The sequence below is a fragment of the Cibotium barometz genome, chromosome 5 (assembly GCF_041138505.1).
Source record: "Cibotium barometz isolate CiBa-2024 chromosome 5, ASM4113850v1, whole genome shotgun sequence".
In the NCBI taxonomy this organism is placed as follows: Eukaryota; Viridiplantae; Streptophyta; class Polypodiopsida; order Cyatheales; family Cibotiaceae; genus Cibotium; species Cibotium barometz.
This window is the reverse complement of record NC_141050.1, coordinates 8,434,728-8,455,792: the sequence shown is the minus strand read 5'-3', so window position 1 is coordinate 8,455,792 and position 21,065 is coordinate 8,434,728. Positions and strand designations below refer to the sequence as shown.

General features: G+C 40.5%; 1 protein-coding gene and 1 long non-coding RNA gene across 4 annotated transcripts; both read left to right on the top strand.

Annotated features, from left to right (window-relative positions):
• Positions 1–7,403: 7,403 nt before the first annotated feature.
• Positions 7,404–16,987, top strand: EMB2654 (Tetratricopeptide repeat (TPR)-like superfamily protein). 3 transcript variants are annotated; one of them, XR_015265737.1, is made up of 12 exons: positions 7,404–8,551; positions 11,500–11,672; positions 11,813–11,918; positions 12,331–13,443; positions 13,520–13,625; positions 13,734–13,938; positions 14,163–14,295; positions 14,759–14,872; positions 15,632–15,736; positions 15,856–15,986; positions 16,159–16,389; positions 16,499–16,635. XR_015265737.1 is itself a non-coding variant. In XM_086797496.1 (10 exons), the coding sequence occupies exons 1-10, from the start codon at positions 8,159–8,161 to the stop codon at positions 16,295–16,297; spliced, it is 2,604 nt and encodes an 867-aa protein (XP_086653622.1). In that variant the 5' UTR covers positions 7,404–8,158; the 3' UTR covers positions 16,298–16,987. The 3 variants fall into 3 exon arrangements, 1 of the variants encoding a protein (XP_086653622.1); XR_015265736.1 differs by having other exon boundaries at positions 16,159–16,987; XM_086797496.1 differs by lacking the exon at positions 14,759–14,872 and having other exon boundaries at positions 16,159–16,987.
• On the top strand, positions 16,526–17,371 carry LOC147638018 (uncharacterized). The gene is made up of 3 exons (XR_015265738.1): positions 16,526–16,664; positions 17,089–17,127; positions 17,165–17,371. It is a non-coding gene; the product is annotated as an uncharacterized LOC147638018 (long non-coding RNA).
• The last annotated feature ends 3,694 nt before the right edge of the window (positions 17,372–21,065 follow it).

Here is a 21,065-nt window from a genome sequence, read left to right as displayed (position 1 = left end):
CGTGGATAGGGACTCTTTGCATAATTTAGAGAGAGAGAGAGAGAGAGAGAGAGAGAGAGAGAGAGAGAGAGAGAGAGAGAGAGAGAGAGAGAGAGAGAGAGAGAGAGAGAGAGAGAGAGAGAGACCCTTTGAATTCAAGATGTCTGACATGAATTTTGGTGCTAAAAATATTAAGGTTCCCATGTTTAATAAATTAATTAAGCCTTATAGGTGTGTGCACATTTGCCAATTATTACAGTTAATTGGCAAACGAGTAAATGCCTATGGTTGGAAAAAGCACGGTTTGGCAAAACCAAGGATAGTTTTGGGTTGGGTGCAAAGTGATTAATAACCTATGGTATTTGGGAAGTAGTATGTGGTAAATGGTATATGGTTTGCCCAAAACTAGGGGTCGTGCTCATCTCTATTAGTTAACTTGGAAAAAGGGGGCTTATGCATATCCTAATGCTTAGAGCCTACAAATAACGCAAGCACAGCCCACAAAATCTTGAGTTAACTGAACCATGAGGAGAGCCCACCATTTTACTCTAGTTGCCCATAATTGATCTTAGGCTAAACCGTCCACTTGACATAGTGGGTGGATGTGCATGCTACGAGGGCCTAGTTGGGTTATAAAAGGATTCCTCCCCCCTTCATTTTTCCCCATGCCTAGCTCTAAAGCCTAGATGCTACCTTTTTCATCATCATTATGGTTTACACTAGTACATAAGGTACTTTACCTAGCATAGGTACTCGCTACCTAGTCAATTGGGCTTGTACACATCTTTATAGGGCTACTTTTGGGCACTAAAAACAAGCTAAAGAACTCATGAACTTTTGGGCACTTTCTACCTGGTCAAGTGGGCTTATACACATCTTTTTAGGGCTACTTTTTGACACTAGAAACTAACCTAAAAAAAACTCGTGAACTTTTGGAGAGCTTGGAGGTCTACACATCACTCCCCAACAAGACTCCATATAAAAAATTCACTCCAACAAGACTCCGTATAAAAAATCAAGGTTACATACAAGTGGTGTCCAAACCCCTTTCAAAATTTTAAAATTTTGAAGTACAATTGTCATTTTCTCTCAATTGTTTGAAAGTTATACAAAAATATTATTTCTCTTTATTTTTACATTCTTTGTGAATTAACAGAGGATAAAAAATGGTATTTAATTATAGTTCATGACCCCTTGGCCATTTAAGTACCAAAATAAATTGATTCAAATAGGTTAGATGATGAACCTTAGTCTATTTTATATGATTGCATTGAATCAATAATTTATGTATGCTATAATAATTTAACAATCCCTGCCTTAGAATAAAATAGACTAGGAACACCTTAGGCATATTCTTGACAAATTGAGTTGGGATTTTCTTACTGCTCATTATTATTACAAATTGAGTTGGGATTTTAGATTTAATATTACCCAATTAGATATTCAAGATTTGCATAAATTAGAGTAGAAAATGCTAAACTTAAAGGCTGGGATACTTTAATTAAGTTGTGCATGTGCACCCTTCTTGTGCACCTCAAATGTGCATATGACCCTTTCATATGGGGGATGTTTTGATTAATCCAAGTAAGGTTTTAGACCCATTAAAGTGTATTGATTTATAGGACTAAAACCCTTAGAATTGACCATAGAAATTGTAAGTGGGATGCCATACTTTAGAGAGAGATAATCCCCTTAAAATATTTCTTTCTTTCTAGAGAATAGAAGCTCAAAGAAGGATGATTTTTTATAAAGGAAATCCTTGGTTAAATTGGAAATTTGTTAGAATAAAATTATGGCTAAACTCTAGTTTTGACTTAGAAAAATCCTAGAGAGAATGAGTCTTTTTAGTACAATATGGAACCATGTATTAATGGAGGGAAAGATTTTTAGAACTAGGAATATGAGTAAAGACTTACCCATAGGCCAAGACTTTAATTTTGCATCAAAATCCTTGATGAGCAAAGAATTACCCTAGTCAAATAAGGAGCGAGAAATCATGGAAATTTGGTAGAAAACATCGTGATTAATGTAAATAGTTAGTACAAGTTAAGAGACCTTAGGTGAGTAATGAAGCTTAGGAATTCATTTCAATCGAGGGAATAAAATGATGAAGTTGTGTTTAAAGAGAAACTTTGCAAGGACTAGAAAATTCTCTAGTTCATCCTAATGTACTTAGAAGTGCAAGCCAACCTTGAATTCAAGATGAACCTTAAATAATCCTCTTTTTGAGGGATAAAAGTTCCAAACATTATTAAAATTAGAGAATTGGTATTCTAAGATGTGATGGGTCTAGGTCTAGTTTATCCCAATCAAAGAAACACATATCTGTCCTAGCTCTAGTTCATCCTAATATAAGAAAGATACATCGCTTAAATATAAAAAGCTTAAACCACCTATCACCAGCAAGAATCTTAAACACAAGCTATGATAGGAATGAGCAATAGCAACTTTAAAGATTTTCTTGAGAATATAAATTTTCTTGAAAATATTTGGAGACATGTAAAAGTTGGCCATATCAAATTATGAATTCCAACCTCCTCTTACTTTAACCACTAACCTCCTCTTACATGTAAAAGTGGGCCATATCAAATTATGAAAATTTATGCAGCTTATAGACTTTAGGTTGAGTAATGTGTTTGCTTGTGCTTACACGTGTGCATGCACATGTGCGCACACGCGCGTGCACACGCACACACATAGATATATATATATACAGAGAGAGAGAGAGAGAGAGAGAGAGAGAGAGAGAGAGAGAGAGAGAGAGAGAGAGAGAGAGAGAGAGAGAGAGAGAGAGAGAGAGAGAGAGAGAGAGAGAGAGAGAGAGAGAGAGAGAGAGAGAGAGAGAGAGAGGGAGGCGGCGGGCTTGTTCCATGCACAGTTTGCATAGAAATGAACTTAAGTCCACACATTTTTATTTTCAATCGAGACAATCTTAACCATGTCCAGAACCTTGCATAAGCACATCATAATCTCAAGTATATTTTTGGCACATCTTGATTTTAAATTGATTGAACCAATAAAAATTGGTGCTAGGGCCATGCATTGCTTTCTTCAAGATTGCGAGTTGGCAAACTTAAGAGAAAACTAGATGCACTTTACAAAGGTTGGAATTTTATTATGCAAGAGAGACTATGAGGTTTTTAGTAAGTTCATTGTGCTCACTTAAGAAGTGTGTCCTATCCTGATGGGCTTTAGCCCATGAGTTCCCTTATGCCTCTTGAAAGGGGGGTACAAGGTTTGACCCTTCTGGCATATGTAATGCAGTACAGGTCTCTTGAAAAAAGAAGGTGTGTTTTTTTTTGGGAAATACTTATATATACTTATAAAACATCAATTTATACGTGCCCATCATAGACCATCACTTTGGATAGTTCAAAAATTACAAAAGAAATCTAGCAAGCCTCATTTAAAAGAGAATAGACAAACTCCCACATCTTATCTTCCCAAACAAAGGATGAGTTTTCCTAGCTAAATTGATAACCCAATTGGATCCCTACAAACAACAAGATGGACTCAATGTATATCTTCAATCTTCAAGCAGACTAGCATTGTCCAAACCTTTAAATCTGGTCTCCCTCTGCTCCCTCTACATGATATTCCATCAAGGCAAAGAAACTATAGACCTATGCTACTTAGTCTTTTTATAAGATCTTAGTGTCTTGGGCCGGGTAGTCTTTGTAGTTTCTCTTCCTTGAGGTTCCAACAGATCTAGTCCACTTGTGATGTCGAGTAGACTTATTTGATATTTGAAAACACAAGGAAATAGGGTTGGCCCCATAGTATGTCGAGATGTTCCCCTAGATAATTTATATAAGAATCTCCACTGGCCCCCCTCATTACAATCTTTATAATAAATCAAAAACCTTTTCATTGTGTGTAATTGATTAACATTAAACAAAGCAATAATGATTAGCCTTGCACATTCTCTTAACTTGATCAAACTCCACCCCTTGCTTAATTGAAAGACCTTGGCATTCCTTGAACTCCAAATTTCCCTTAGCCCTATATACCTAATCATGGTAACAATGCAAGTAATGTCTTCCCATAGCCCTATATACTAATCATGGTAACAATGCGGGTAGTCTCTTCCCATGACTCCTCTTCTTTACCAATTTGACCAAGTGAGTCTAGCCCCAATACCCTGAAACAACCATTTGGTCATCAATGTCCAAAAGCCCCTTATAATAGGGCAGTTACCAAAAGCATTCCATTTCATCAATGTCCAAAAGCCCCTTATAGTAGGGTAGTCACCAAAAACATGCCATTCATCATTGTCCAAATGCCCTTTATAGCAAGGCAAATACCAAAAGCATACCATCCATCTTCTAATGCACAAAACATCCAGGGAAAGTCCCTAAAGTAAAGTTATTTTTCCATTATTTACAATCCAAGGGGAGAGCTCCATATCATGATCTTCCATAGAAATATTCTAACCCTTTTCGGAATTCTTAGCTTACACAGTAGTGGCCATCTTTTCTTCTAGGTAAATAACCCCCATTTCACCTTTCAGATTTGGTTACAATACAAGGCATTCTTGCTCGAGGAAATACTCTCACCACCATAGATGAGCTTGGTTATTGGATGGTCCATATTTGGCGATAATACAAGGCATTCCTACCAGAGGAAATACAAGGAATTTTTGCCAGAGGAAATACTCTCAGCATCGATGAGAACCAATTGTTTTTTTTTTGGGTGGGAGTGTGGTGAAGACCTATAGACCCTCCACTACATCGAGTACTTTTTTGGCTAGCATGAGATCCTTTGAATTGATATTGTGCATGTAACCTAATTGTCTTTCATCCCTCCATCCTAGTAAGGGGCCATCCCACAAATCCCCAAAATATATCATCACCCTGTTTTTTAGTCTCTTAGCTATTCCTACATCCCCAATTTGGCTTGGGGTGAAGTTGTGAAGAGAAGGTGAAAAAAGAATTCCCAGTGACTCTAGTGGAGCACCATTCCACTTAAGTAAACCCAATATGTCTTTCCAAGATTTACTACCTGATGCAACACCTTGAGAGGTGCATGAGAAAACACCTTATGTACCCATGAAAGTCTTTTCCATATCCCCTTGCACCTTATCATCACCCATCCAATATTTGTTTGATCACCTTGGCCCAACACTCACTCTAGTTCAAAAACATAGGTAGTAGGGAAGCTAGTCTAGCCTTAGCATAAATAGGCAGAAAAAACAGGATCCCTAATCCCCCCAAACTCTTTAAGCATTTAAATATTTCCCATGGCAGCTAAGTGGAATACCTCTTATTATGGTTTTCTCAAATTTTCACAGGAGTAAAAGTATTCTAATGAGCTTTCATAAAGTCAATAGTTTGTTATAAAAACATGATGTAGGAAATAAGGATGGAATTAATTATATTAGCTCTAGCATGGAAAGGCAAGACAACCCCTTCTCACTTACTAACCTTAAAAATGGCCATTTGACCAAATCTTTCTTAGAAACCCCAACCGCAAGAGGAGTCTTGATCCAAACCTTTAAATTTGGTCTCCCTCTGCTCCCTCTATAGGATATTCCATCAAGGTAAAGAAAGTATACACCTACTACTTAGTCTTTTTATACCATCTTAGTATCTTGGGCCTTGCCTTGAGTAGGGTAGTCTTTGCAGTTTCTCTTGCTTGAGCAAGGTATTCTTTGTAGTTTCCCTTGCTTGAGGTTCCAAAGATCTAGTCCACTTGTGATGTTGGGTAGACTTCTTTGATATCTGAAAACACATCTATCTTGTGCTTGCTTCAGCATCCCCTCATTCATAATTTGTGAGGCTATCTCCTCCTGCCATTTAAACCTTTCCAAAGGAGGAGGTTTCAATCCCTTTTTCCTTTAATAACTCAAAGGAGTTATTAGAAAAAGGTACTATTAGGCATGTTCCAGCACTAAAATTCCTTAGTAGAAGCTTGAATCCAAGGGGTAGAGCTAGGAGACAAACTCTCCACAAAAACACATGGGCTTTCACTAGGGATCAGAGCATCCCATATCAGATTCCATCTTTTTCCAAATGTTCCCATCCAAGTTAATTCTCCAAACTTTATTACAGACATTCATTTCCAAATGTTCCCATCCCAACTACTATTGAGGAAGGGAGGCATGCTTTTTAGGAATGTCTTGCATTAAGGATGTTTTGGGGGAAAGAAGGTAGATGGGTAGAGGACAACTCAGGAGTGAGAGTGTCTTGGTGGGATTCGCTATCGAGAAAGCTACACAAGATGACTAATGAGATTGATTTGATTTTCTGCATTATTAGGTATCGGTGTGTTAGTGGGTGATTCGGGTCTCGAGAAATGAATTATTTTTTTGCAAGGGGGACAACAGGGAGTAGAGGCCATTGAAGTAATGCTTAGAAGTGTACATTTTTGCTGGGCTATGTATAACATCAATAGGATGAACGATAATAGATATATTGAGGCTGTCTAGGCATTACTATCTCAAATGTGGGTTAGCCTAATGAGTTTGGTCACTTGCACTTATACACATGGGATGATGTTAGAGTGAAGTTTCCCAAATTTGGACCAAGATCTAGAAGGTGGTACCTCAAAGATCAGCACCAGAAGAGAAACCCTATGGGAAGGAGGCTAACAATGAAGATATGGATTAAAGGAGAAGAGTTTGAACAACAGTCCCCCAAGGGATACACCTCTGATGTGCTTCTTGCATGTATGTAGTTGGGATACCACTTTTCATGGGGAAATTCTTCTTTTTCATGGGAGGATGAAATGTGGGAATTAGTGTGTAGCCTACTGAATAGAAAGTGGGATTAAACCTATGATGATGTAAATCTGGTATGCAAATTAGATGTCTACTGAGTTTTTGATGTAGACATTTTGTAAAGGGATGTTAATATTAATATATATATATAATTATTATTCCCAAAAAAGAGAGAAAAAGGTAGTATCAGAAAAATGCATGTGCCTTATATCAGGATGAAACTTCCCAAAGGCCAAGGCATCAAAATTTTGACCCTTCCTAGTTTCCCCTTTTATTTGCCTAAAGCTCTCTCCTCCTGCCATTTAAACCTTTCCAAGGAGGAGGTTTCACTCCCTTTCTCCTTTAATAACTCAAAGGAGTTATTAGAGAAGAAGGTACTCTCAGATAAATCCCTCTTCCTTATATCAAGATAAAACTTCGCAAAGTCTATCAAAACTTAGACCCTTCCTAGTTTTACCTTTTATTTGCCCAAAGCTCTTGAATCCACTCCCTTTCTCCTTGCCCATTTAATCCATTTATAGCCCTCCTTAGACAATTTACCCTCCTCAATGGCCTCTAGTTGACTCTTACCTTTATCAAGCAGAAGTGTGTACTTTTCCTTCTGAAAATCATAGCTCCTGATCTATTTTATTCAAGCAAACTTTATTTTGCTTTAATTTATGCCACTCATGTGGCATAAATTAATGCAAAACCTTAATGCCCAAATAGGTAAGCCATTCTCTTCCCTTGCGATTGCTAGCAGATGATAGGGTTCATCACGGCAACCAAGGTCAAGGTTGTGGTGTCGCTACCAAGCATGAGGTTCACTACCACCTCCTATTCGCGCAAGAAACAGAGGTCTATTCTATCGGCTCTGCTGACACGAGCGAGAGAGAGAGAGAGAGAGAGAGAGAGAGAGAGAGAGAGAGAGAGAGAGAGAGAGAGATCTGCCTCCTATAGCCCCGTCAGGAGGATGAGAAAAACAAAATAACTCTACATGTTAGAGCGAGAGAGAGATCTACATAGCAAGCCATTGCAGTGGGACGAGACATCTCTCGGTGCAAAGAGAGAGTGCCGTAGAGACATAACACCCTTGCTTCTCTTCTTGTTCTAGAGAGTGCAATCTGTTGAGTAGGTGCATGTTGAAACACAAATTAGAAACTTTTTAATAAAGATCGTTTCCTATTTTTGAGCCTTACATTCACATAAATAGTAACCCAAAGAATTTAATTAATCACATGCTCAATTTTGATTTTGGTGGCCTATTCATTAGGTAATTCAGGGTTGTTTTGAGTCAAATTATCATTGCTCTTCACACAAAAACCTTCCCATAGGAGAGAGAGAGAGAGAAGAGGCAAAGCACCAAAAGCAAGACCAGGTGGAGTTGAAAGATGCTAATCAGAGTGGTGCTGCGTGCCCGTTACAAGGCTGAAATGAGGGCAGGGCTATGGCTTGCAATCTCATGACCCACAGCGCAAGACCATGGGTACTCTTGGAAGTGAGCTATCATCCTTGGACTCATGGCGGTCTTCTTCTTCTCAGTTATGGCAGGAGCCCTTCGCGTCGCCAGCTCGCACGCTATCCTTACCCCGTTGCCAGGTACCAGGTTCGATTCCTTCCCAAATCAATGGCAGCTGCGTGGATTACGACAAAGGCCTGTACGTCGCCCGCCCACACACCATAGTCCCTAGCATCAAGCACTTGCCCAAAAGATTCAAAAAGCTTGTGAGGAGAAAGAGGAAATCCCAGCATGATTTGGACATCAGTGAGCTTGTGCAGAGAGTCCTTGCCATGAATCACAAGGATGACATTGATGGCCTCCTCAACCATTGGATTGGCAGATTCAACAGGAAGAACTTCCCAATTTTGATTAAGGTACCCTTATCTTTTCAAAATTAAGCCACGTAATTTTGGTATCAATTTTTGCATCGAGATTGATCAATAATACTGTGTTTGGTAGTATTTTCCAAGGGCATCACAAAGTAGGACGGTTTGTCACACCGCCAAACAGGCAACATAGATATGGACTGATAGTTTCATATCAAGCCATGCATGTCCAAACCAGTGCTCAAATAGTTTCCAATAGGCCGAAAAGCTATACAATGGGTGTGAAATGATCTTGAATGTTGGATGTCACATGCACCCATGCACTGAGGTGCAGTGTGACACTGGCTCATCATCAATGCCATACTTGTATAGGATTAGTACCTTTTTAGGACTATTTGTCTTACGTTGTGACCCCATTGTGAGCCCTAGTCCAGGGACATGTTAGGCACGAGCTATGTAGGTCCTTCCAAGCCTTAGGTGTCAAAGTCTGTCACTTAACCCACTTGGAGAACAAATGGTGGATATAGGTCTTCTTAGTTAGCATAGGCATTCCATAGCAAGCATGTAAGCATTGGCTAGCAAGGCTTTAGGCCAGCCCAAGAACCAGCCTAGGTGCCTTGCACTTGGCAGCCCAAAGGCCAACCAAGGGCTAGCATGGGCATAAATCATGTCGGCCAGCCATAACAGTCCACTAGGGACCTGTCAGCCAGTATTAGGAGCAGTTGGCCACACGTGTGAGGCGATGATGGGAAAAGGAGCATTTAATACCTATTTTCTGCAGTCATGAGCACATTTAGCAGGCCAACAAGCAGGTAAAACCGACCAGCAGCAAAGCTCATATATAAGAGAACCCTCAGTCATTGCCTAAAATCATCGTATTCTTCATAGAGTTTAGTAGTCATACATTGCAGAAGCATGTGTGCTTAAGACCTTGGTCTTGTGCATACATCCATCTCAGCCCAGCACTCTTGTGCTACAGTCCCAAGGCAGCCCGAAGCTATATTCAGCATTCAGCCTTCAGTCTTGCATCACCTCAGGCTTCAGCAGGTTTGGGTGTGCATTAGGCTCTCCAAAGTGGCTTCAAAGTTGTCTTCAACCCGTTTGATGGTTCAGCAGGATGCTTGGTCTGCATTGTCCTTGCATTTGGCAATCCATTGTCCTTGCATTTGGCAATCCTTTGTCAATCATCTTCAGTAAGTTTTCTGCATTGTAATAGAAGTTCTCCAAAGTAATAAAGCACATATCCTACATTGCGGGAGGGGACCCTTAAGTGGGTAGATTGGGACCCAATGTGGTGTCGTCTTGCAGTCTCTCTCTATCTCTTGTGAATAAAAGATTAAAGTGGATTGGTTCATGCTCACTAACATAAAGGTATAAAGAAGGTCTTGCTCATCGTTACACAATCATACTAGTTGCATGTTACACTGGTATTAAAGTTTCTGGTTGTGACCCAACTTGACTACCTAAAGTGAGAGCATTCCGTGAATGGTAAAACTGAGGTCAAGAAAAACCACCCAGCCATTCACCATGTCATGAGAAGAAGAAAAAAGCTTCAAAGAAGAGTAGAGTCCAAAAACACCTCGGACCCACTCCTCCGGGAATCCCATCCTGCACGTCGTCCCCTCTAGAAAGCCCCAATCCACTGTGTCGTAGGTTTTCTCGAAATCAAGAAGGATGAAGGGTTGCAATCGTCAGTTGATGGCCTTGGCTAGAATTTTGTTTGCGGTTCCTAGGAGGGTGATGGGTCTCCACTGCTGAATCTCCAATCTGTCACCACCCTCCTTGGGAATCAAATGGACTCTCCGGCATATCTCTTGTTATCATTATCTCATTGAAGGCAGATCTGAGGTGGCCTTCCATGAGATCCTAGTGTAGGAGAAATAAGGAGACTAGACCCCCATCCTCTCCCTGGCATTTGTGCTTAGGTAGTGCCTTCATAGCCTCTACTAGCTCCTTTGCAGTGAAGGGAGTCAATAGGAAAGTCCGTAGAGCAGGAGGAACCACCTCTCTTGTATGTCACCAAACCCATTCATGCGCATCCAGCATCTGTGAAGATAGGGGGGCACCCGTGACGAGAGCTGAAGAAATCGCTCTACCTGTAGTGGTGTGAGGTCATTGCTTATGCAGATTTTCGTGGAACAAAGAGTTGCTATTTTGGCTAGGAAGGCCAAGCAGGATTCCATGTCCTTGAATTTGAGGAGCAAAGGCCACTCCCTAGTGAGGTCCTTCCTTGCTTGCCAAGCATCCATGAATGGGGTCTCAGTGATGCCCATGTTGGAGAGCGATCTTGAAGACCCGCAGAGTTCTATCTTTCATGCAGCAGCTGGCAGCACCCTACATTCAACAACAGCTTGGAACGGCAGCACAAGCAAAGTGCCCTCCTCCAGCAAATGGATTCTAGCTAATGCAAGTGACAGGAGTCGCTGAGGTTCACAGTCTGTCCATTGCACAGAGAACACAACAAGAAAATTACTGTTTAAATTCCTTGTACTTTTTCACTAAAGCAAATGCTGTGTGTCTTGTGGATGTTTGATCATGATGCATGCTATCTATGTGCTGAGGTTCACAGTCTGTCCATTGCACAGAGAACACAACAAGAAAATTACTGTTTAAATTCCTTGTACTTTTTCACTAAAGCAAATGCTGTGTGTCTTGTGGATGTTTGATCATGATGCATGCTATCTATGTGATTCAAGTACCTAATTTAATTGCCTTAATTCACATAGCTTCCACTAGACTCTCTGACACAACAAGAAGAGGGGAATGCATGTCATCACATGAAGGGATTATTGGGTGAGGCTTACGATGGGGGTGTGTGTGTGTGTTCAAGGTAGAGGGTGTGTGAGTGTGTTCATTTATCAGTATTGAAGACAATAAGCCGCTTGTGATCATTGAGGTTCATTCACCTTGTCTTCTGAATGCAAAAGCTGATAGTGCGTAAATGGTATACAAGTGTCTGCTGAATCTTGACCGGGAAGAATTCTTATTCTGAGCAGGAGATTACAAAAACAGGTGCGATTGAGCACAGTAACCGGGTTTTCAACTGGATGAAGAATCAGGAGCTGTATAGAGCTCGGACCGATATTTATAATGATATGATTTGCCTGCATGTCCGACATGACAGACTAGACCTGGCTCGTGGGATTTTTAAGGAGATGCAAAGATGGAGGTTACCTCCTTATCCATACAATGCTATTACTTATTTTAATGTTTTTTCATTTACAGTTTTTTTCATCTTCAACTGTGTAGCACAAGAAAAGATTTTTTTTGGTAAATTTCTATTGGGTGCTGTGTGTGTGTTCATGTCAGATGCAAACCTGATGTGGAGTCATACAATGCGCTAATCAATGCACATGGTCGAGCTCGCCAGTGGCAGTGGGCAAGCAATATCTTTGATGATATGCTGCGAGCTGGGGTACAAACAAGTTGATACATGCAAAAGTTGGTCCTGCTAGTAAACTGATATTGCCAGTCAAATTTTAGAATTGATCACAGTAGTTTTGTATTTTTTCACAGCTTTGAATGATTAAAAATTTGGTACTTAATGTGGCTACTCAACTCCTTAATTATGAGCTAGAGTTGAGGCCCTTTACACAAAAGCCCATAAACCCAGGCGGCAGGCTATAGATGGGCTTGATTGCCCTTCCTTAGTTAGCTCCTCTGACAGAAAGGTTCCTTTCTGTGAGCTCCTCTGACAGAAAGGTTTATGTGTTAGGAATCTAAGCGTTTTTGTTATCTATACCAAGTCATAATTGTCCTCTTACACACCATCACTTGCATGAAACTGCACGTGTATCATGCTTGCTTAGGTGCTCTTTGGCTTGCAGGTTCCTCCAAGTCGACAATCTTACAACAATCTAATCAGTGCGTTTGGGAGTAGTGGCAGGTGGGAGGAAGCTTTGCAACTTTGTAAGAAGATGATGGATAATGGTGTTGGACCTGATGTTGTGACACACAACATCATGCTTTCAGCATTCAAAAATGGAGGTGAACATGAGAAAGCTATATCCTATTTTTATGACATGGAGGCTAGAAACTTCCCAATGGATCGGTATACATACAACATCCTTATCAAGTGTTTGTCTCAAGTGGAGCAGTACGGAAAAGCTATACAAATCTTTTACAAAATGAGGAGCTCAGAGTGCAGTAACTGCAAACCGGACGTAGTGACGTTCAATACGGTCATGCATGTTTATGGAGCTTGTGGAAGGTTTTCTGATACCAAATCCACATTTGAAATGATGCTTGCCGAAGGTTTTGTTCCAGATGTTGTTTCTTACAACACTTTGATTGGTGTGTATGGTTCTGCTGGTTTGCATGAAGAGGCAATGGAGATTTTGAATCTTATGAAGGAAGCTGGGCACAGGCCCAATGTTGTTACATACACGTCGCTTGTCAATGCCTATGGGAAGTCTGGGCAGCCAGAGGAAGCTGAAAAAATGTTTGGCATGATTGAAAGAATGTCTCTTAAGCCCAGTATAGTTTCCTATAATGCATTAATCAATGCTTATACCTTAGTTGGGAAGCTTGATGATGCCATGCGTATTTTCAATGAAATGAAGGGCAAGAAGATTCATCCCAATGGTGTTACCATTTGCACCCTTCTAACTGCATGCAGCAAGGGCAGGCATGTTGAAAAAACACACAGCATACTTTTGGAGGCAGCAAGTCACAATATTGAATTGAACACTACGATTTGCAATGCAGCATTAACGGTTTTAATGGAAGGAGGTGCATATAATGCTGCAGGGGATCTTTACACAACCATGCAAGAAGAAGGAATTCTCCCCGATGAGGTAACGTATGTCCTGCTAATAAGAAAAGCTGGAGCGATGAGAGACCATGTGCAAGCCCGAAAGTATTTTGATGAGTTGTGTACCGGAGCACTAGGATCAACCGTGGAAGCCAGCTCTGCAATGATTGATATCTATGCAAAGAAGGTAGGGGTGCTTAGAACCACTTCACAACTAGATTTATCAAGTTATTGAAACTCAGCCAGGGCTCCCTTGTACACAGGGTATGCATATCGAAGCACAGGCGGTGTATGAGAGCATGAGAAGGCTCGGTTGCCGACCAAATGTTGTAACCTACACCTCATTACTCTATGCTTATGGTGTCAAAGGTAATCTTAAATATCTACTCCTTTTGATTTGTTTAAAATTTTAAATGAGCTACTTGTTTTCACTGTTATAACTGCAGAAGTGGTAGAGACATTGACTGCTGTGTGCAGGACTGCTGAAAGAAGCAAACAGTATTTTTGAGGACATGCTAGCAGAGGGAGTTGTCCCAGATATCATTGTCTACACTGCTCTGCTATCTGCTTTTAATAAAAGCGGCCATCCAGAGAAGGCTTTGGAGTTTGCTGCGAGCTTGCAGCAAACTGAAGTTTGTTTCAATGAAGTTACATACATGGAGCTGTTAGCTTCTTGCAGCAAGTAGGTAGTTGTCATTATATGCCATTTTTCCTTGTATTGCAAATGAAGTTTGTTTCCATGAAGTTACTTCTTGTTGTCAATACATGCCACCTTTTCTTACAAATAATCAATGGAATATATTGAAGGGCTACAAAAAAGACATCTTTTTTGCTGCAATGATGTGCTTGGAGTGAGTATTAAGCTGAAGATTTGGAAACTAACATGGCATTTTTTTGTTGGCATAGGTTAAGGGATTCGAAGACAGCTCTTGCCGTCTTTCAGAAAATGCAAGAAGCAGGAGTAGTCGCAACATATGGGATGGTGCACCATTTGCTTCTTGCAGTTGGGAAGAGTGGAAAAGTGGAAGAAATGCTGAAGGTCATCTATACATTGTTTTTTTAAAATAAATTTTATATCAAAGCTCCTTGCTTTTATTTCTTCAGCTGCACAAAATTCTATCCTTGCTTGCCTGTCTTACTTGTAACCTTGAAGACCTGTTAAGTAGCTTTAGAAAATTGTTTGGTGTGTAAGCATGGCTCGGTTATGCTGAGTTTTCTAGAAGGAAAGAGGCAATGCAAAGGGACAAATGCAATATGGAAGTGTTGGGGTAGAATTATAATCGGGGCAAGGCAGGCATGAAGCTCTTGGGAGATTGAGAAGTGCATAGGGCACAAAAGTAGGCTGTGATTTAGTTCAAATTTTTTCTTTCTTCTTTATCTCTGTTATTTGCTTGCACCAGCAAGAGATGCAGGTTTACTTGATGACAATATGTCCAGCTAAGTGGACAAATCTTTTATATTTAAATCACCATACTGATTTTCAATCACTTCTTTGACAGCAGAGGACAAACTCAGCCATGATGAAGGCTAGCACTAAAAAGCAAAGCTATCAAATGTAGCCATGTTAATCATGGATGAAATCCCCACAGCAATCTCTGCATAAAGTCTTGAGATTGGTGCGTCAGATCAGCCAAGCAACCCCTTATTCACTACTTTGAAAGGCTGGGTGTTATCATGCTCAAGGGGAAAAAATTAATCCTCCACATCACACTGCATACATTCTTTGCATGTGTCCTTCAAGAAATCAACAGTGAGCAAAGATTTGCATGCATAAAGGATTGTGGACTTCAATTTTGGCATCTGTGTTTATTCCACAATTGCATCATCAGATCAGTGATTAGCTGCCCTCGTACTAGCTTTTAGAGGACCTCCGGTTTCCTTAAGAAAGATGTTTACAGGGTTTAGTAGTTTTTAATCATAATTGGGCTTGTTGAGGATCTATGCACCACTCCCGACTCATGAGAAGTATCCTTTTAACAAAATTAAGATATTGATCCTGACCGTCCCCACTATCTTGGGGTTTAAAGGCAACCAGCCCCTCTCCAGCTTGTGCCAGAGGGATGGCTCCTAGATAGTACCACAAGGCTAACTGTAAAGGCTTTCTTTCTTTGTGTTAAACCCATTCCTTTCTTTCTTTTTCCCACCGCAGGGGGGGGGGGGGGGGGGGGGGGGGGGGACCTATGCTCCTAAGGTTTTCTTGGTTTATTGTAGAGGCTTTCTTTAATTGCATTAAACACACTCCTTTTCTTGGTTTTTTTTTTGGGGTGTTTTCTTCTTTCTTTTTTCAACTTGATTCTTTGTTCCTCGTGTCTCAAGAGTAAGAAATCTATATGGACTGTTTGGTGATGCTAGCAGTCCGTGACTTTTTTTTGCAGGTGTTCTATAGACTAAAAGAAATGGGTGTGGAACCAACACCGCAGATTTACGACACTCTGGTTAGCTGTTTTGCAGGAGCTGGCAAATGGAGGAAGTGTACGGAGGTTTGTGCTGAAATTCATGATCATACACAAGTAATATGAATCTTGTTTCCACCAATGTGCGTTCAGTTTTCAGAGACTTACCTTATGTGTTCATCTCTGTATGATGTCCCATTTTGCAGATCCTAAGCTGGTTCAAAGTGGCAGACTTCAAGCCCTCATTTCAGACTTTCAATTCTACACTGGAATGTTTGGAAATGGTGGAGCAATGGGAGGACTACCTGTGTGTGTACAAGGAGATGATATGCAAAGGGTCAGTATGAGTATGCTATGTCCTTTTTACCCCCCCACCCCTCTCTATACTTGTCCAGATACGTACCCCTATTCATGTCCAGGTATCAAAACAATGCCATTCCTTAAAAGAGTAAGGAGTTCGTCTTTTTTATGTATCTGAAGCCATGGCACTGTTCATGCATGTAAAGCAGATACACACCAAGCAAACGGATGGTTGATACACTGGAAAAAGCTTCACAATGTATGGGGCCATGGGAAGATGCTTGGAAATTCAAAAGCATTGGAAGAAATCCAAGCAACAGGGAGAATTGTCTTGCACATGCCCATTAGACTGGAGACGGGTTTTTATGAGTTGACTCCAGAGGGTTTTAATGCTCTCTTTGATCACACTGGAACATGTAGAAATGAAGTCTCAGGAAAAGGTGAGATTTTTGGTGCAAAAAATAGAGTATGCCTCTACAGACATAATCCCCTGAGCCCTCCTAATCTTGATAAAAAGGGAGATCTCACTGGCTTGTCCCTCATGAGCAGGAGATCCCCTTTGTCCAAACCTTATAGGTGGGGGAGATGTCAGTGAAAACTTCAAGTGGTCGAAAGATACAATGCAACAATGACCAATCAGCTGGAGAGGAAATCTTGTGAATCTTTATACTGCAAGTGGCAAGGTGTCGCCTATTTGGTTGTCCCTGTTGATCTGGTAAGCCGTCCTAAGCAACTCAAAATGATGACTACTATGAAGTGCTAGGTTATATGTTGCATGTGTGAGGCAACAATAATATCATCAGTTAAGCTGCTTAATGGCATACAAGGGACACCCTTGTCTGATAGATCTCTGAAACATGAACTTTTCAAAGAGTTGCCCGGTAACCAGTACTTCGGCTGATGCATTGCAGAAGAGAATCTTTGTCCATGTAACAAATTGGCTCCTTGCTTCTCATAGCTTGCACTATATCTATTCAAGCTTATCATAAGCCTTCTCAAACTTCAAAGTTAATTATGAAGTCTTGTTTGGAGTCTTTGGCATATTCAATCCCCTCCCACAGGGTTATTATTGCATCCAAAATATACCTCCCCTCGATGAAGCCTTCCTGCTAATGTTTATGCTATCTTGTGTTTTGCAGCAAAAGTTGAATGGGGAATGTGTGTGTGGTGGCATGCAGGTACATGCATGGGCATTGGGTACCCACATACATGCAGGTACCCACATACATACAAGTTGAATATGATCCATTATGATGCTTATGATATACCATGAGGTTGGATGGTAAAAGAATTATGTACCATCTAGCCGATCTAAGGTATGCTGGAGTATCTATCATATGTAAATTTGTTGGCTCGTGATAGATTTATGTGCTTTGCAAGAAACTTCAAAAAGTTATAGAAAATTCAAACAAACTCTCTCTCAATTTTCCTTCATGAATTTGGTTTTTTTTCCCCCACTGGATTCAAATAAATCTCAAAAAGTCCAGTCTTTTCATTTCAAAATCGATTTCTTAAAAATAAATTGTTTGATTTTTAAATTATAGGAGGATTTAGAAAATTCAACATCTTTAATTTAAGTAGCTTAATTATATAAAAAAAAGGTTATCTTAGTGTGGGCAGCTTTGGACCACCCGCAACAGGTGCCTTCTCAGCAATGGGCCTCCCCTCAAGCTTCCTCTCAGCCTCAACAACAGTCTCAGCCCCAAGCAGGAGGCACTACTCCAAAGGCGTAAGGGGCATAAAAAAGAGCCAGGGGTTGGCCTTGGGCCTTCCCGTTGCCCCCTCCTCTTCTCAATCCCTCAGAAATACCTCAAGCCGCCAAGAGTTACTCTTCAGAGTGCTTGGAGTTTTTTGGAGCCCTCGCAGAGGTAGGTCTCTGAGCCTTGGAGGGGATGTTTTAAGGGACCAAGAGGTAAGGAAGTCCTCCCTCCCTTTTTGGTAAATTCTTCCATTGCTGCATGCCTAGATCCCCTGCCAAAGCTATTTAAGAATGGATTGTAGAAAAAGCCTCTTATCTTCCTAATGGTTACATTCCAAAGTCATTTAATGGCTAAGGAAGTTCCCTTTGTTGGCCAATGGTCTATCAGAAATCAACCCTTTTAGTGGCCATAAACCTAAGTCCATGTTTGGATTGGATTTCTTGATTTGCTTATTCCTCTATATTTTTGTGTAGAATTCTTATGCCATACCTTAGGCAAATTCCGACCCGACAATGGTCTAATGCCTAGAATGTGTGGAGATTAATCTACATGAGCCTCTACAAGATTTCATTTCCATTAAGTGTGGTTCTAATCTCCCAGCTTTCAAGAAAAAACTTGTCTACAAGAATCTATCCAACTCTTGCTTTTTCTGTGGTATACAAGGGCACTTTCTAAAAAAGCCATGTTGGATGCAAAAGACGAAGGGTCAATCTTCTATCCCTTCTCAAGATCCTGCCCCTTCCTTTAAGGAGAACTAAAATGAAGGATTTGGCTTTGTTATTAAAGGAAAAAAACAAGTTGCTTCTCTTCTCTAGACCATCTTCACTTATCTAGTCCACATCTTCATCCACATTAAGTTGAATGCTCCAGAAAATTATCTAGAAGTCAAGTAGCTAGCAGTTCATCTTCACCCATAATAAACTCAATGCTCTAGAAAATTATCTGGAAAGTCAAGAAGCTCCTTAACCCTAGCAAGGAAAGAGAATGTCCCCATCCCTACCAAAGAGTTAGATGAGGTGGAATTCTACATCCTAGATAAAGCAAAGGACACTAAAATGGAAGAAGCATCATCTGAAGAAGAGATGTATTAAAGGGTTCTACCCTCCCCGCCCCCTGGGGGGCCCCTCTACTTCCCTTTTCCAAGGTTAGACCCTTGTCCTACCTATAACACCCCCAAGATTTGGTGCTATAGCTTATTGGTGTAATCAGATCAACCTCAACCTTGATGTTATTGCTCCCAATGAACGAACCTCCAACTTGCCAGGAAGTTATTTAGCTTCATACTAACCATTCAGATGTGAGAGGTGGGATTGCCTTGGTTACCCATCCCAAGTGGAAAGATGCCATCAAACATATTGGCTTTCATCCCCTCAACATGTGGGGTCTACTACCATCTATGCTTAAAGGAGAATTCTTTTTTTTAATTCTCACTACTGGTCTCCACAACACCATGGCCTAGCTTTGTATTCTTTATCCATCCATACAGGTGATTGTATCTTACTTTGGGATGTGAAAGATCATAGAAGACCTAAATGATAGACTTAATAATGGTCGTCAAGTTATTAGGGGAAAAGCTGGAATAGCCTTGAGGGTAATTTAATTCTGACCGATTCCTCCTTTGCCGAAGATTTTACTTGGTCTAACAAACATGATCCCCCCTTTCTTTGAAAACCTAGACCGTATAGAATCTACATATCCAATAACTTGATTAGCCTTTTTCTAGCATCAAGAACCAAAGTCCATACCATCATCCGATTTGCCATTAATATGTTTTCATCATCCTTAACTCACTTGTGTAGAGTCCATTCTTTTTGGTTTCACATTGACCCTTGAGTCTTCAAGCTTCCCATTGTAAAAAACAACATTGAAGAGATAGGAACCAAGAACTTCTCCACTAATATCTATCTAGTTGTGGCCCAATGTGTTGTGAGAGAAACTAAGGTTCTTCTAGTTTCTACTTCGAAATAGGCTCCCGTAGTCAAGACGAAAAGGAGGACTCAAAAATATTTATTTGAAGAGGAAACCCTCTTAGGATGCCAACTCTTTGAACATAATATCATAGCTTAACCAAGAGCTCAAAGTGGAAGAACAAGTTCAATTTAGACTACTCTACACTAGGGAATGGTGGGTTGGGAGGAAAGATAGACCTACAAAGAAACCTTTGCAACATTACTAAAAGCCAAAGCAACAAAGGATACTATATCCCTTCTTCTTAAAGAGAGCAACAGGAAACCCTTTGCTTTGTCAAGAACTATTATGCCATTATCTTCTCTAAGATCTCCCTCTCATCACTTGCTATCTGCACCTACTGGCAGAGTGTATCTCTAGTCAGAGAGGTTACCATTCCTCATCACCAAGATGCCTTGCTATTAATGAAAAACTTGAATCTAAAGTTAAGTTCATGAAGATGACAAAAGCTTGAGGTTGGATGATCTCTTTGTTAAATTCTTCAAGACATTTTGAAATCATGTATCCAAAGCTGCCATGATACTCTGGATATTCTCCATATGCTAAAAGTAGTTATTTTGAAAGAAATGAAGTCATCATAAGGAATGGAGTATGCTAAATTGATCTTGAAAAAGTATAAGTCAAGCGGCCCGATGCACAAGCTAGATCAACACAATACAAAGCACTAAATTTCAAAAAGAGGTGGAGAGTAAACAATATTACTGCTTGCAAAAACTTGATTACAAAATTGATGGTGTCTGTCCACTCGTGTACTTTGGGTAAAGAGCTTTGATGGTGATCTAGACAGACTATGGACAAAGGATGTCTTGTTTACAAAAGTGCTTGAACACAATGAACTCGATGATAAACTAAGACTGCCAAATTATTTTGTGTAAAGTACCTAGGGTCGACATGGATGTAGGTTAGCCACGCCGGCCAACCCATGACTTGTTCAAAATGACCAACCGACCACATCATCTGTGTGGGACCATATTAGACTACAACTAAGCGTAGCTCCCATGGCCATTTGAGATCGTATGGGCCCTCAAATAAGCCTTGCAACCTGATAAAAATGTGCCCTTAGTTTGTTGTCCAACACTCACTAATGCGGTCACATAGTCCCCACAAGCATGCATCTTACTTGGCAGAGTGCCAAGTCTACATAAGCTGTCTTCTAACCATGTGGCCACACTTGGCCACCATCCAGTGTCTAAATTGGGAATCGCAGGGTGGTTGTTCACCACAAGGGCTACTCCTTATAAAGGGGACCTTATAACATAGAGCACATCTTTCACCTATAGAAATAACACGAGGGTGGAGCATTAAGCAAATGCTTCACCCCCCCTCCCCCTTAATGTCCACCCGTAGGTGAACTACCTCTTTGGTCCAACACTGTGTCGTGTGACTATCGCACAACTACATTGGTGCTCCCTTTTGAGTAACATCCATGTCTCCTAACCAGATTGCTT